Consider the following 13378-nt stretch of genomic DNA (forward strand, 5'->3'; position numbering starts at 1 on the left):
GTGTAATCTAGATTATTGACTCTAGTGCAAGTGGGAGACTGAAGGAAATATGCCCTAGAGGCAATAATAAAGTTATTATTTATTTCCTTATATCATGATAAATGTTTATTATTCATGCTAGAATTGTATTAACCGGAAACATAATACTTGTGTGAATACATAGACAAACAGAGTGTCACTAGTATGCCTCTACTTGACTAGCTCGTTGATCAAAGATGGTTATGTTTCCTAGCCATTGACATGAGTTGTCATTTGATTAATGGGAACACATCATTAGGAGAATGATGTGATTGACTTGACCCATTCCGTTAGCTTAGCACACGATCGTTTAGTATTCTGCTATTGCTTTCTTCATGACTTATACATGTTCCTATGACTATGAGATTATGCAACTCCCGTTTACCGGAGGAACACTTTGTGTGTTACCAAATGTCACAACGTAACTGGGTGATTATAAAGGTGCTCTACAGGTGTCTCCGAAGGTACTTGTTGGGTTGGCATATTTCGAGATTAGGATTTGTCACTCCGATTGTCGGAGAGGTATCTCTGGGCCCACTCCGTAATGCACATCACTATAAGCCTTGCAAGCATTGCAACTAATGAGTTAGTTGCGGGATGATGTATTACGGAACGAGTAAAGAAACTTGCCGGTAACGAGATTGAACTAGGTATTGAGATACCGACGATCGAATCTCGGGCAAGTAACATACCGATGACAAAGGGAACAACGTATGTTGTTATGCGGTCTGACCGATAAAGATCTTCGTAGAATATGTGGGAGCCAATATGAGCATCCAGGTTCCACTATTGGTTATTGACCGGAGACGTGTCTCGGTCATGTCTACATAGTTCTCGAACCCGAAGGGTCCGCACGCTTAAAGTTTCGATGACAGTTATATTATGAGTTTATATGTTTTGATGTACCGAAAGTTGTTCAGAGTCCCGGATGTGATCACGGACATGACGAGTCTCGAAATGGTCGAGACGTAAAGATCAATATATTGGACGACTATGTTTGGACACCAGAAGGGTTCCGAAAGGTTTCAGACATTTATCGGAGTACCGGGGGTTACCGGAACCCCCCGGGAACTAATGGGCCTTGTTGGGCCCTAGTGGAGAGAGAGAGGGGCCGGCCAGGGCAAGAGGCGCCCCCCCTCCCCTTGAGTCTGAATAGGACAAGGAAGGGGGGGGCGGCGCCCCCCTTGCCTTTCCCCTCTCCCACTCCTTCCTTCCCCCTCCTTCTTGGACTAGGAAAGGGAGGGGGCAAACCTACTTGGAGTAGGTTTCCCCCTCCTAGGGCGCGCCACCCCCTTGGCGGCCCTCTCCTCCTCCCCCCTTTATATACGGAGGAGGGGCACCCCATAGACACAACAATTGATCTCTTGATCTCTTAGCCGTGTGCGGTGCCTCCCTCCACCATAAATCCACCTCGATAATATCGTAGCGGTGCTTAGGCGAAGCCCTGCGTCGGTAGAACATCATCATCGTCACCATGCCGTCGTGCTGACGGAACTCTCCCTCAAAGCTCGGCTGGATCGGAGTTCGAGGGACGTCATCGAGCTGAACGTGTGCTGAACTCGGTGGTGCCGTGCGTTCGGTACTTGATCGGTCGGATCGTGAAGACGTACAACTACATCAACCGCGTTGTGCTAACGCTTCTGCTTTCGGTCTACGAGGGTACGTGGACAACACTCTCCCCTCTCGTTGCTATGCATCACCATGATCCTGTGTGTGCGTAGGAATTTTTTTGAAATTACTACGTTCCCCAACAATAAGTTTCCAATCTACAATTCTAGTTTACTATTTACTTTGCAATCTTTACTTTCCAATTTATACAACAAAAATACCAAAAATATTTATCTTATTATCTTTTATCAGATCTCACTTTTGCAAGTGCCCGTGAAGGGATTGACAACCCCTTTATCGCTTTGGTTGCAAGGTTCTTGATTGTTTGTGCAGGTACTAGGCGATTTGCGTGTAGTCTCCTACTGGATTGATACCTTGGTTCTTAAAAACTGAGGGAAATACTTACGCTACTTTGCTGCATCACCCTTTCCTCTTCAAGGGAAAACCAACGCCTGCTCAAGAGGTAGCAGCGCGCGCCCCCCTTGCCCCAATCTGAATTAGACAAGGGGAGGGGGCGGCGCCCCCCTCCTTCCTTCTCTCCTCCTCCTCCTTCCCCCCTTCTCCTAATTGGACTAGGAAAGGGGGAAACCTACTCCTACTAGGAGTAGGAATCCCCCCTTGGGTTCGCCCCTTGTGGCCGGCCCTCCTCCTCCTCCCCTCCTTTATATACGGGGGAGGGGGCACCCCATAGACACACAAGTTGATCTTTAGCCGTGTGCGGTGCCCCCTCCACAGTTTTCCACCTCGGTCATATTGTCATAGTGCTTAGGCGAAGCCCTGCGTCGGTAACTTCATCATCACCGTCACCACGCCATCGTGCTGACGAAACTCTCCCTCGGCCTCAGCTGTATCTAGAGTTTAAGGGACGTCACCGAGCTGAATGTGTGCAGATCGCGGAGGTGCCGTGCGTTCGGTACTTGATCAGTTGGATCGCAAAGACGTTCAACTACATCAACCGCGTTACTAAACACTTCCGCTTTCGGTCTACGAGGGTACGTGGACACACTCTCCCCGCTCGTTGCTATGCTTCTCCTAGATAGATCTTGCGTGATCGTAGGATTTTTTTGAAATACTACGTTCCCCAACAGCAATATCTATTAGACACACATACTATCAGGCTAACGCAAACCACCCGGGTATGAAGTATACTTACCGTAACTTTCTTTGTGTTGACTTGAGTTTTCCTGTTAGTAAAAAGAAACATGCCTTTTTTTGCGGTTCATGGATTCATGCTCAATGTTGAATTATTATCTGGTCTGCAAAAGCATGCCTTACTACTTCTCATGGTCACATGATTTATAATTTATAGCTACAATTATTTAAATCGGTATCTTGCATGAAGTCTTGACATCTAGCTTGATCAAAGATTCCACCGTGTGCTTATTTCTCCATCATATCGCACAATGAATAATATCAGTAGATAGATATCTCCTTTTTATGCAATGAATTTCATGAAATAAAACAACGTCCATCACCGTCTCTAACGTAATCTTAAGTGCACATGCATGGCTTACTGTCACTGCTTTCTTGTAGTATTAGTGTCGTCTTTGGCTGTTTCCTTTCTTGAATTTTCCAATGACAGGGTACATGCCTAAACATATTCGAAGTTGTTGATTATTTTGTTGCGATTATAGTATTTAGTAATTTAACGTGAACCCTTGAAGGTCCAATTAAGGCTATTTGACTAGGAAGCTAGGTGATATGTGCTCAAAAGAACCTACCCCTGTTATGCACTGGTTTTTTGTCTTAGCGTTGTTTCTGCTGTTACGCTATATATCTTGTATTAGTTGAATTTTGAAGATAACAATTAAGGAATTCATCTACAATAGGAACTTACTTCCCAACAAGGAAAGTCCAGTGGTTGGGCAACAACATGTGGAGGGATAATTACTGGATACTTTTTTTTAGCGAACAACTGCAGAGCGATTTGGTGTCTCAAAACATGTAAGTTGTGATGCCCTATCTGGAATCGAATGACTAATTCGTAAAACAAGATCCGGTTCTACAATTTTATCAAAATTAATTTGGCACTACAAAAACATTTGTCATTTCATCTAGGAATATTTTTAAATAGTTAATAAATCATACAGACTTGATATTTTCTTGGTCTCATGCAACTATGTGTGGTTTCTTATTTTACTCAACAATCATTTGTGGCAATTATGAGTTGTTTTTCCGCCATTCGTACACTATCCCTTAATTTTACTACGAATATATGAAAGTACACACCAAGGGGTTTGCGAAAAGTAAAATAACTAGGACACAAGCACGAGTCACCTTATGAGGTGATGATGTAGGAGACACAATGAGGTGAAAGAGATGTGATGGACATAGAAGAGTAAACACTGCCCATGAGGATAAAGAGATGTGATGCACATAGGAGGAAGCGAGGACCTCGATCCACATTATTGAAGACATAGATAAGAACAAGAGTATAACACTTCACACATCGACCAATCAATGACACATGTTTCTATTGGGGCATATCGCCCTCCCTTGCATTATACCTGTTAATATTAAGATGAAACACTTAGTTGGATGCCTTTCTCTTATATTGTTCTATGGCAACACCTGAGCATTCTGCTAGAGAAGATGCTCGGGTGTAGACAGAATCATATATTATATTATCATTGGTATCAACATATCTCTAAATGTTTTCATACTTAATCTATGAGGTTATATTCAACACGAGATCTAAAGTTTTGTGTGAAGCCAAATATGCAGGTGTCAGTAATACTGTTTGATAGCTTGGGGGTACGATAATGCGGCAAACGGCCAACGACTGGCTAGCTGTGTGGGAGAGCAAGAGATGTCCCGAGAAACGTCTCACTACAATGGGAAACCGAGCGGGAAGGGGAGGGTCCGACAGGGAAAAGGAAGTTTGTGTTGCGCCCGCGGGTTGGAGATAACAAATGGCGGATCGCCCAGACAATGACATTTCTCCCCCACATATGATCTGGATATGGGGAAGTCCGGACTATCTAGGCGGTTGAACTTTGGGGAGCCCGTTGGGCACCGGATGTATGAGGAAGAAATGAGCTTCGACTTTGAAAACGACTTTAATAATTTATTTGATTCGTTTATGTGCATTGTAGCCCGTAGCAACGCACGGGCATTCTACTAGTGTTCAATGAAATCTGAATACCATTTCAAATATCGTAAAGTTTGATGAAGTTATTCCAATCATCTCCACTCAAACAGGTACTATACTCTTCGTTGGTGATTTTAACGCCGATATTGAACTCCTCTTTGGTCTTAAGGTGAACACTTTCTAGAGTTACCTCAAACTTTTTGATCCACATATTCTCATGGAAGATTGTTCTTGCAAAGCCGGGGATAACCCGACACAGAATAAAGGAAATATTGATTATTCTTGCAAGGTTTCTTAACAAATTGTTTTTCACAAGAAGCATTGTATATTTTGAGCAGGTGTTTATGAAAGATATCAATATAAAGAAAATGTGTTTTGTTCTAAGTGTTAAGTCTGATTTGTTAGAAGTAAGTTGATATTAACAAATCGGTAGGAATATTGTATGCTTAAGTATAGAGCAAATTATATAGTAGTTTGTTAAGTAAGGACAATTAATTTAAGCTTATTGTCATACCATCTTATGATTCATGAAAGAAGAGGTTGAAACTACTGTACATGAGAACCCTCTCATAGCTGCACAAACATCTATTGTCGTAATAGATTGGGCACTAGGTACGGAAATCGTAGATTCAGTAGGGAATATAATTTCTTCGCTATATTTGAACGAGCTTAGGCGAGATAGATGGAACTTTACCTCAATTCTGCTGTATCATCCATTAAGGGTACGAAAACCACCAGGAACCCGTAGCGGAAGAAACTAAAAAGGAAATGAAGTAGATTTCATTCATGACAATGGTTGGAGGGTGGAGTTGGATGGAATTGTTGAGAGATGGGTAATTCTGACCATCATTCAATCTGTTTGGGCATGAGCCACCTTACATGTGTTTCAGATCAAAATCAAAAGCATGAACAAGTTATGCTCCTTCTGTGACCAGGTGTCGGAGGACATGCTTTCACATCATGATTGGGTGCTCCTTCTGGCGGCAAGTCTCACACGACATGTTGGCTTGGTGCCAATCCATAGTTGCACCGCCCTTCGCCACAACACCATGCCTGACTTGATGGGCGACTTATCGCTCCAACGCCCCTCCGGCTCAATGTTACGGCATATTTTCCATCATCATCCTCATGGCTTGGCAAATCTGGAAGTATCGAAATGGATGTATCTTCGACGCCGCTCGCCCTGCCGTTGGTCGTCTAGTGCATATCATCTAGGATGATGCATACTGTTGTGCTAAAACCGACGCCACGGGATTAGATCACATAGTGCCTTAGAGATAGACCTTTGTGCTTGGGCTGATGTAACCCATAACCTCGTGTACGTTGTGATGTAACTCATAGCCGTAATTTTTCCTCACTTTTCTATAATGGAAAGATATGCAAATTTTGCGTGTTTATGTAAAAAGAAACTGTTAAAAGAAGAGAGAGACTCCCTTCCCGCAAAAAAAGAAAAAAGAAAGAAAAGAGAGATGGAAAGAAGGGAGGAGAGGGGCGAGAGAGAGTCGGGGAAACAGATGAATGAATACTAGTAGTCCACTGAAATCTCTCGATCTCACCCATCTTTCTACCCCCTCTCCCTCCCTCCCTCCCTCCCCCTCTCACGGGCTGCACGCTGCCTCGCTCCGACCGACCGCCACGCCCTCACATCCCCATCTCCATCTCTCTCCGCGTTGCTCTGCCTCTGCCACCGCTTCACCCGCGCGCGGTCGGGCTCCTAGCTAGCTGCTGCCTCTTCTCCCCTTGATGTGGCGCCGGGCGCCGAGCTGCTGCTGCTCGCGCACCAGAGGCGCCGGAGGCGAGCTCCCCGGACGCCTGGCGGCCTAGCCTCCTCGCGCTCTTACAAGAGGGAGATCCGGGCTTTCTTGGTAAGCTCTGTCCCCGGCCATGTCCTAATTCCCGATCAATCCGCCTGATCCCGCCCGATTCCGTTCCCTGCACGCGTGCTCGCGCTAGATTAGTGGTCACCGCAAGCTCGCTCCGTCGCTGCTCCTGACTTCTTACTGTAGACTAGTGTCCATGGTGGACTGTCGGGCTGCGACGCCATTTGCGGTTCCATCTCCCTCTCCTGGGGTGGTTGGGCCGCCGCTTTTGACAGAGAAAAGCTTCGCGGTAAGCGTGGACTAAAATGCGCGCAAGCATGGTGTTTAACCACAGGCTTAGCTGGCGGCTTTGTGCGTGCGTCTATCTCGTTTGGCCGGATCGTTGCGTGCCGACTGGTTCAGCCCGCCGTGCCAAGCGGGCCATGAGTAGTTACAAGATCGTGATCTCATCATGATGCAATGCGGTCACAATTTCTCTTAGGGTAGAGATGGCAAAACATGCCTCATATTAGTTTCAAATTTATGTGATTTTGTGCTGGACTGCATTCAAGTAACTCACTCAGTCAATGCTGGTACTCATGGGTTTTCAATGCATCTGGAATATCCATTATTTAGGCTTTTATTACTGCATGCATATATATTTTCCTCTATGTGAACAGGGTCGTAGTTGGTTCTTTTTGTTATGAACTTAAAAATGAAATAATGGTGGTACGAGAACCTTGTTTACAAATTGTCGAATGCAGTCGGTCCTTCTAGAGTATACGTATTTTCAGTGAGATGTTTCTAACATGTTCGTATACCAACTTCCGAACACTTCCGTGAAGAAAGTATTGCATACACCAGATCCTTCTAGTTTCTACCTATATCCAGTGAAGTGCTCAATACGTGTATATGACATGCTTATCTACCAACTTGCAAATATTTCCTTTTTATTTTCTTAATTTGTACATTCTTTGGAGCAACTTGTGAATACTTTCTGAAAGTAGAATTTGTCGTATACATGTAATGCATCTATGTTCTGCGCGGTTCTGGTACAACATGCTTGTGATATACTTCTCTACCAATTTCGATCACCTTCTAAAAATATCTAATCTTTTATTTAAGCGTTTGGTGGGGCCGTGTGACCCCACGGGATCCAAAGTGGATCCACTCTGGCGGAAATGGAGTCGGGGAGCACGTTCTATGCGGGTGAACGTCTTCACATTGATCCCAGCTGGCTCATCGACCCAAAGCTTCTCTTTGTTGGGCCACGGATCGGTGAGGGTGGACATGCAAAGGTCTACGAGGGGAAGTAAGGCTCGTCTGTTTACACTACGATCTACAATTTGCTGATTTGTATGAGTTGTTTGCTTATAATTTATCTCCCAGTTGATGATTCATGATGATGGGGTTTGTAGGTACAAGAACCAAAATGTTGCTATCAAGATTGTGCACAAAGGGGACACCCCTGAAGAGGTCATCAAGAGGCAGGGTAGGTTCTTGAGAGAGGTGACCATGCTGTCAAGGGTGCAGCACAAGAACCTTGTCAAGGTTCGCTTCTTTGCTGACTACTATCATTCTTTCATTGGCTGGAAGTGTTGGGTGCTTTTGGATATTGAAAACTATATCTGCCTGTTGTTCAGTTTATTGGAGCTTGCCTAGAGCCTGTCATGGTGGTGGTGACTGAGCTATTAGTGGGGGGCTCTTTGCGGAAGTATTTGGTCAGCTTACGGCCTAGGAACCTGGAGCCTCGTGTAGCCGTTGGATTTGCATTGGACATCGCCCGAGCCATGGAATGTTTGCATGCACACGGGATCATTCATCGTGATCTTAAACCTGGTAAGATTTTCCATTTTGCGTTTGAATACTAGGTGAATTTCTGCAAAGAGGATATTGGCTTTCCTTCTGTCCAATATATACCCTGAGTGGTACTGTTGTAGGATCTCTGTTTGTGTGGACATGTTCAGGTTTTTTTTCTGGGGGGTGGGGGGGGGGGGGGCGTCTTTCCCCCTCTTCCCTGTGAAGTCGATTTATGCAGTACGCTACATGCGCCACTTTAATGTTCATAATATTGCACGTTACGTCTCATATTGTATAAGCAATGTGTACACGCATGGGTACATTTGAGGTGTCGTACTGTTACTTTTACCGTTGGAATAGCAATGTATTGGATTTCTTGGGGGCTGCGCGGGCGTCAAGCAGGTGGGGACCCACCCTCCCCCGCCGCCGCCGGAGGAAGCCGGCGAGCAAAGCTCGTCTGGCGGATGGCGGTGGCGGGCTCGCCCTTCTTCCTGGGGGCGGACTCGGGCTGCGCGCGACGGCGACCCTGGGCGTCTGGCGTGGCGGCGGAGATAGGACGCTGGAGCGGCGGCTCCAGGGCTTGTCGGCGGGGCTGCGCCTCCATGGCTGCCGGGGCAGCGTGGTGGTTAGCCATGGCGCGCGGTGGCGGCGGATCTGGGCGCCCCCTCCCCAGATTCGTCCTGCTGTGGGTGGTGGCGGCCCGTGGTGTCGTCAGCGCTTGGTTGCGCGTCCGGGGTGGTTCTCCACTCCGGCGTGTGGAGGTGGTCGTCGGCGCGACGGGTGCGTCGGATCTGGGTGTGGCTAGATCTGTGGCCGGCGTTGTCGGGGTCGGCTTGTTCGGCTGCCGGTGTGCGCGGGCGGTGGGTTCTAGCGCCAGATCTGGCCGCAGTCATCCGGCCCTAATCAGTGGGCTTCTCTCCTGCGGGTTCCTGACGGTGCCGGCATGGTTGCCGGGACCCTGGCCGCGGGTGAAGCTGGTGGAGGAGATCCAGATTGGGGGAAACCCCTTGGTCGGCCCCGGTCAGCCGCGCCGACGACGACGCTCAAGGGCGCCGCTTTTCTTCTTGGAGACGTCGGTCTATGTCTGCTCCTGCATTTCCCCCCTCTCCGCCTCTCGGGTGAAAACCCTAACTCCGGTGGGCGGCGGCGGCGTCCTTGACGCCGTGACCTTCCTGAAGGCGTCGCCTTGAGGGCTGAGTGGTGGTGGGCATTGTGTGGGTCCTTGACGGTTGCTGGTGATGGGCACTGCTTCGGGGGAAACCCTAGGATCTGGTTCTCCAGATCGGACGATGGCGGTATTGCGGTGCCGTTTCTCTCCGGGGAGCATCGTTTGTGGAGCAGCGCTAGAAGACACAGGCAGGAGGTGGAGCGGCTCCGTCTTGCACGGAGCTTCGGTGGAGTTGTCAAGTCATGCCTGGCCGACAGGTGCTACGCTGAGTCATGCCTGTTTGGCAGGTGCTACGCACGACAGCTCTTCCAGAGTCTTCGCGCCTGGACGGACGAGCGCAGGGCGGTGGCGCCGTTGGGCGCCGTGGTGGCGTCGATGGATGTCCGGACTGGCAAGGAGGATACGGATTTATCTCCTGAAGATGGGTCAGTGGTCCGATGAAGATGGCGGCTTCTAAAACGTGTGCAGGTGGTGTGCGCTTTAGGTCTGCTGCACCGGTTGTTAGTCCCGATACGTTATGTCGATGGATCGGCGACGACACTGGTTGTAGATATGGGGAGTGAGAGCACTCCTCATTATCGAATTCGTAGGTGTGAGTGGTGGCTTCGGGCGATTTGATGTATGTTTCTTGTCAGACCTTTGTGGAATAATTAATAAAGATGGCTGCATGCATCGATTGATGCAGAGGCCGGGGGCCCAACCTCCATTTCTAAAAAAAATTAGCCCATGCTCTGTTGTGTTAGCAATTTCTGTTGTCACGAGCTAGTCTTACTATGGGACCAGTGCACCTGGAAATTTTACACAAACATCACTAGTTGTGTGTGCGAAGAACACAAGTGCGGGGAAGCATGTAGTGTATGCACTTCTGGGTGATATACCTACTGAATACTATAGTTTATGGTCACAAATTAAGCATAAGTGTCCATACATATTGAGATGTTGAAGCATTTATAGCCTCAATGTACAGTGCAACAAGTAGCAAGAATAATTACCCAGGTAGCCTGATCTTATTCTATGAATAGTGAAATTTATTGGATCAATGCGCAAAGTGCACGCCTTCTAGGTTATAAATGTGTGTGACTTCTGCAATTTATTCTTTAGTACTGTATGTGTTCTGATTCCACCTCTTAATATTATGATTTCTATGCACATGCATTGGCTGATTGAATATCTTTTACTTTATCATCAGAGAAACTAAGATATCACACACTTAGTAAATAGCTTGCACTCATAACTATAACCAGGAAACAATGCCTCAGCGTTGGTGACATAGGTGTCGGGATCCGACTTGGATTCAGGTGTTCTATTCAGATGAAGGTTGCTAAACATGGACATGGGTGTAGGATACCACTCAGATTCGTGTTTCCGGTTCGGCAAAAGCAAAATTAGGACAGGGAGACAGGCCTTGACTGACTCAACTGAGCGTCCATCCTGCAACCTGATGCATACACCCATCTCTTTTGTCTTGTTGCATGTACGTTGTTTAGACCGTCAAGTTATTGGCATAGCGCAACAGATGTCTGTTTGAGCCTGTGCCGTGTGCATGTAGTTTGGTTATGCAAGCAGTAATTAATCACATGCAATTATTGCATGTGCCTTTTATTGTTTTCGTTTCGGGCAACTGGGCCCTGCTTGTTTTCATGACTAACAGTCACCATTGCTTTGGTAATTTTGAAGTTTTCATCTCTTTTGTAATTTAAAGGTCAGCATTTGGGGGTTATGTGCATCTCATCTTTACAAAGATTCAATATGATTTGGGGTTTAGTATGACATAGCAAGATCAGAGCATGTTACAGGCATTATATATTCTAGATTTGTTGGATCTTGGATTGAAGGTCTGGCTTCCCTCTAGATCTTGCTATGTGTGAACGTCTTCAAAATTTGTTAGCTCCATTGGCCAATGAATATATTTCTTGTAGATTTTGGACACCATATTTTTGGTGCATCAGATTGAACATGATGTGGAATGGGCAGTCTTGGATCAAAGAACTGCTCCCAAGTTGGAGAAATTATTCCAGTTTGTACTAACAAGATGCCGGAGCAAGATAAAGGAGATGCGTAAGGTCGAGAAAGAGGAGTTATAATAGTTGTTCAGTGAATGATGACTTGTACCATACTGTTTTGCACTTTTTACCATGTTCCAGGCCACAGTTAGCTAAGTCAGCTGAACAAAGAGACGTTGACAGATAGTTATATTTTGGTGCAGCATAGTCCTGTTTTCATTAGACAATTACTGCTAGTCTAGTACTGAGCCAGCAATGCATATGAGAAATAACTACTAGTCTCGTGCCGAGTCAGGAATGCATATGAGATGTGATATTTCATTAAGGCTAACATTGGTTTTGTTGATCTACCATTTCCTTGGTATTGTTATTCTGTAGTCTGTAGTTATCTTCTGTAAGCTAATCTTTTCCTACATTAATCTCAAATGATCTGCCTGAGAAAATGTTTGTGCAAATAAAATTGATTCTGACTCCATAGTTTTTGCCCTTCTCTTTGTACAGAGAATCTGCTGCTTACAGCGGACCAGAGAACAGTTAAGCTCGTCGACCTTGGTTTAGCAAGAGAAGAGACGTTAACAGAGATGATGACCGCAGAAACAGGAACATATCGTTGGATGGCTCCCGAGGTTTGTGCTACTGCAGTTTCATATCTTTCAGTTCTTGAACCTTTTCATTTCTGTTTTATTATGTGATTAACCTGAAATAATTCAACAGTTGTACAGCACAGTCACATTAAGGCACGGAGAAAAGAAACATTACAACCACAAAGTAGATGTTTACAGCTTTGCGATTGTGTTGTGGGAACTACTACACAATAGACTACCCTTTGAGGGCATGTCTAATCTGCAAGCTGCATATGCTGCCGCTTTCAAGGTAACATCAGATTTTTAGAGTATAATCATACCCATTTGCTGTTTTGTATACTTTCTTGAACCTATTTATGTTGCAGGGAGTTCTGATTGTTTTGAATATGTTTTATCATGCATTATTCCGTAATGCATACACCTGTGTCATATATTAGTTATTTGAACTTATGAAACCTCATTTTCTTCAGAACATCAGACCAAGTGCAGATAATTTGCCGGAGGAGCTGTCAGAGATCCTAACATCCTGCTGGAAAGAAGACCCAAGCGACAGACCAAACTTTACCCAGATAGTTCAAATGCTTCTCCATTACCTCTCAACCCTTTCACCGCCAGAACATATGGCCCCGGCTCGCACATTCAGTTCGGAGAATGCAATCTTACCTCCTGAATCGCCTGGGACGAGCTCTCTAATGGCTTCTCGAGGTGATATCACGCCTAAAGGCAATATTGAAGACAAGCCAAGGGGCTTCTTTTTCTGCTTCAGCCAGTGTTATTAGCCTCACAGATGGAACAAGGGAACTCCCAAGATGATGCAAAACATCAAAAGAACACACCCATAGTCCATACCCAAAGCATGGCAGGAGTCCCTGAAAACTGTTGTTTCTGCTCATCAGGCCACCCCTTCTTCTCTGACATGTTTGAACATATCGGCAGGGTAGATCTGAGTAACCTTTTGGCTCCTGCTAGTAATGGTGAAAATAGTTACTATATCGTATATTTTCCATGAACCTTCCATATCAAAATTGCGCGCCCATCGTATAGTAATAATTGGCATTAATCATTTACTCACTTGGAAAGGACACTGTTGACGACTTCCTTTGTTCCATAACTCTGTTTTCTTTTCTTTTTTGCATCAATGCTGCTATCCTGAGTCTGTATTGGTGCTAGAGTTAAAGGCTGCGAGTGGGACTGCTAACTCAGGGGCAGAGCCAGAGAAAAAGAATAACCGCGATGCACAAAACACTGATGCAATGATATACTTCCTCCATCCCAAAATAAGTGTTTTAACCCTAGTACAACTTTAT

General features: G+C 45.8%; 1 protein-coding gene across 1 annotated transcript; it reads left to right on the top strand.

Moving 5' to 3' along the window:
- The first annotated feature begins 6205 nt into the window (after positions 1 to 6205).
- LOC109742509 (serine/threonine-protein kinase STY13) lies at positions 6206 to 13165 on the top strand. The gene is made up of 7 exons (XM_020301601.4): positions 6206 to 6582; positions 7642 to 7828; positions 7935 to 8067; positions 8160 to 8355; positions 11989 to 12113; positions 12202 to 12360; positions 12542 to 13165. The coding sequence occupies exons 2-7, from the start codon at positions 7698 to 7700 to the stop codon at positions 12848 to 12850; spliced, it is 1053 nt and encodes a 350-aa protein (XP_020157190.1). The 5' UTR covers positions 6206 to 6582; positions 7642 to 7697; the 3' UTR covers positions 12851 to 13165.
- The last annotated feature ends 213 nt before the right edge of the window (positions 13166 to 13378 follow it).

This window comes from Aegilops tauschii, chromosome 6 (genome assembly GCF_002575655.3).
Source record: "Aegilops tauschii subsp. strangulata cultivar AL8/78 chromosome 6, Aet v6.0, whole genome shotgun sequence".
In the NCBI taxonomy this organism is placed as follows: Eukaryota; Viridiplantae; Streptophyta; class Magnoliopsida; order Poales; family Poaceae; genus Aegilops; species Aegilops tauschii.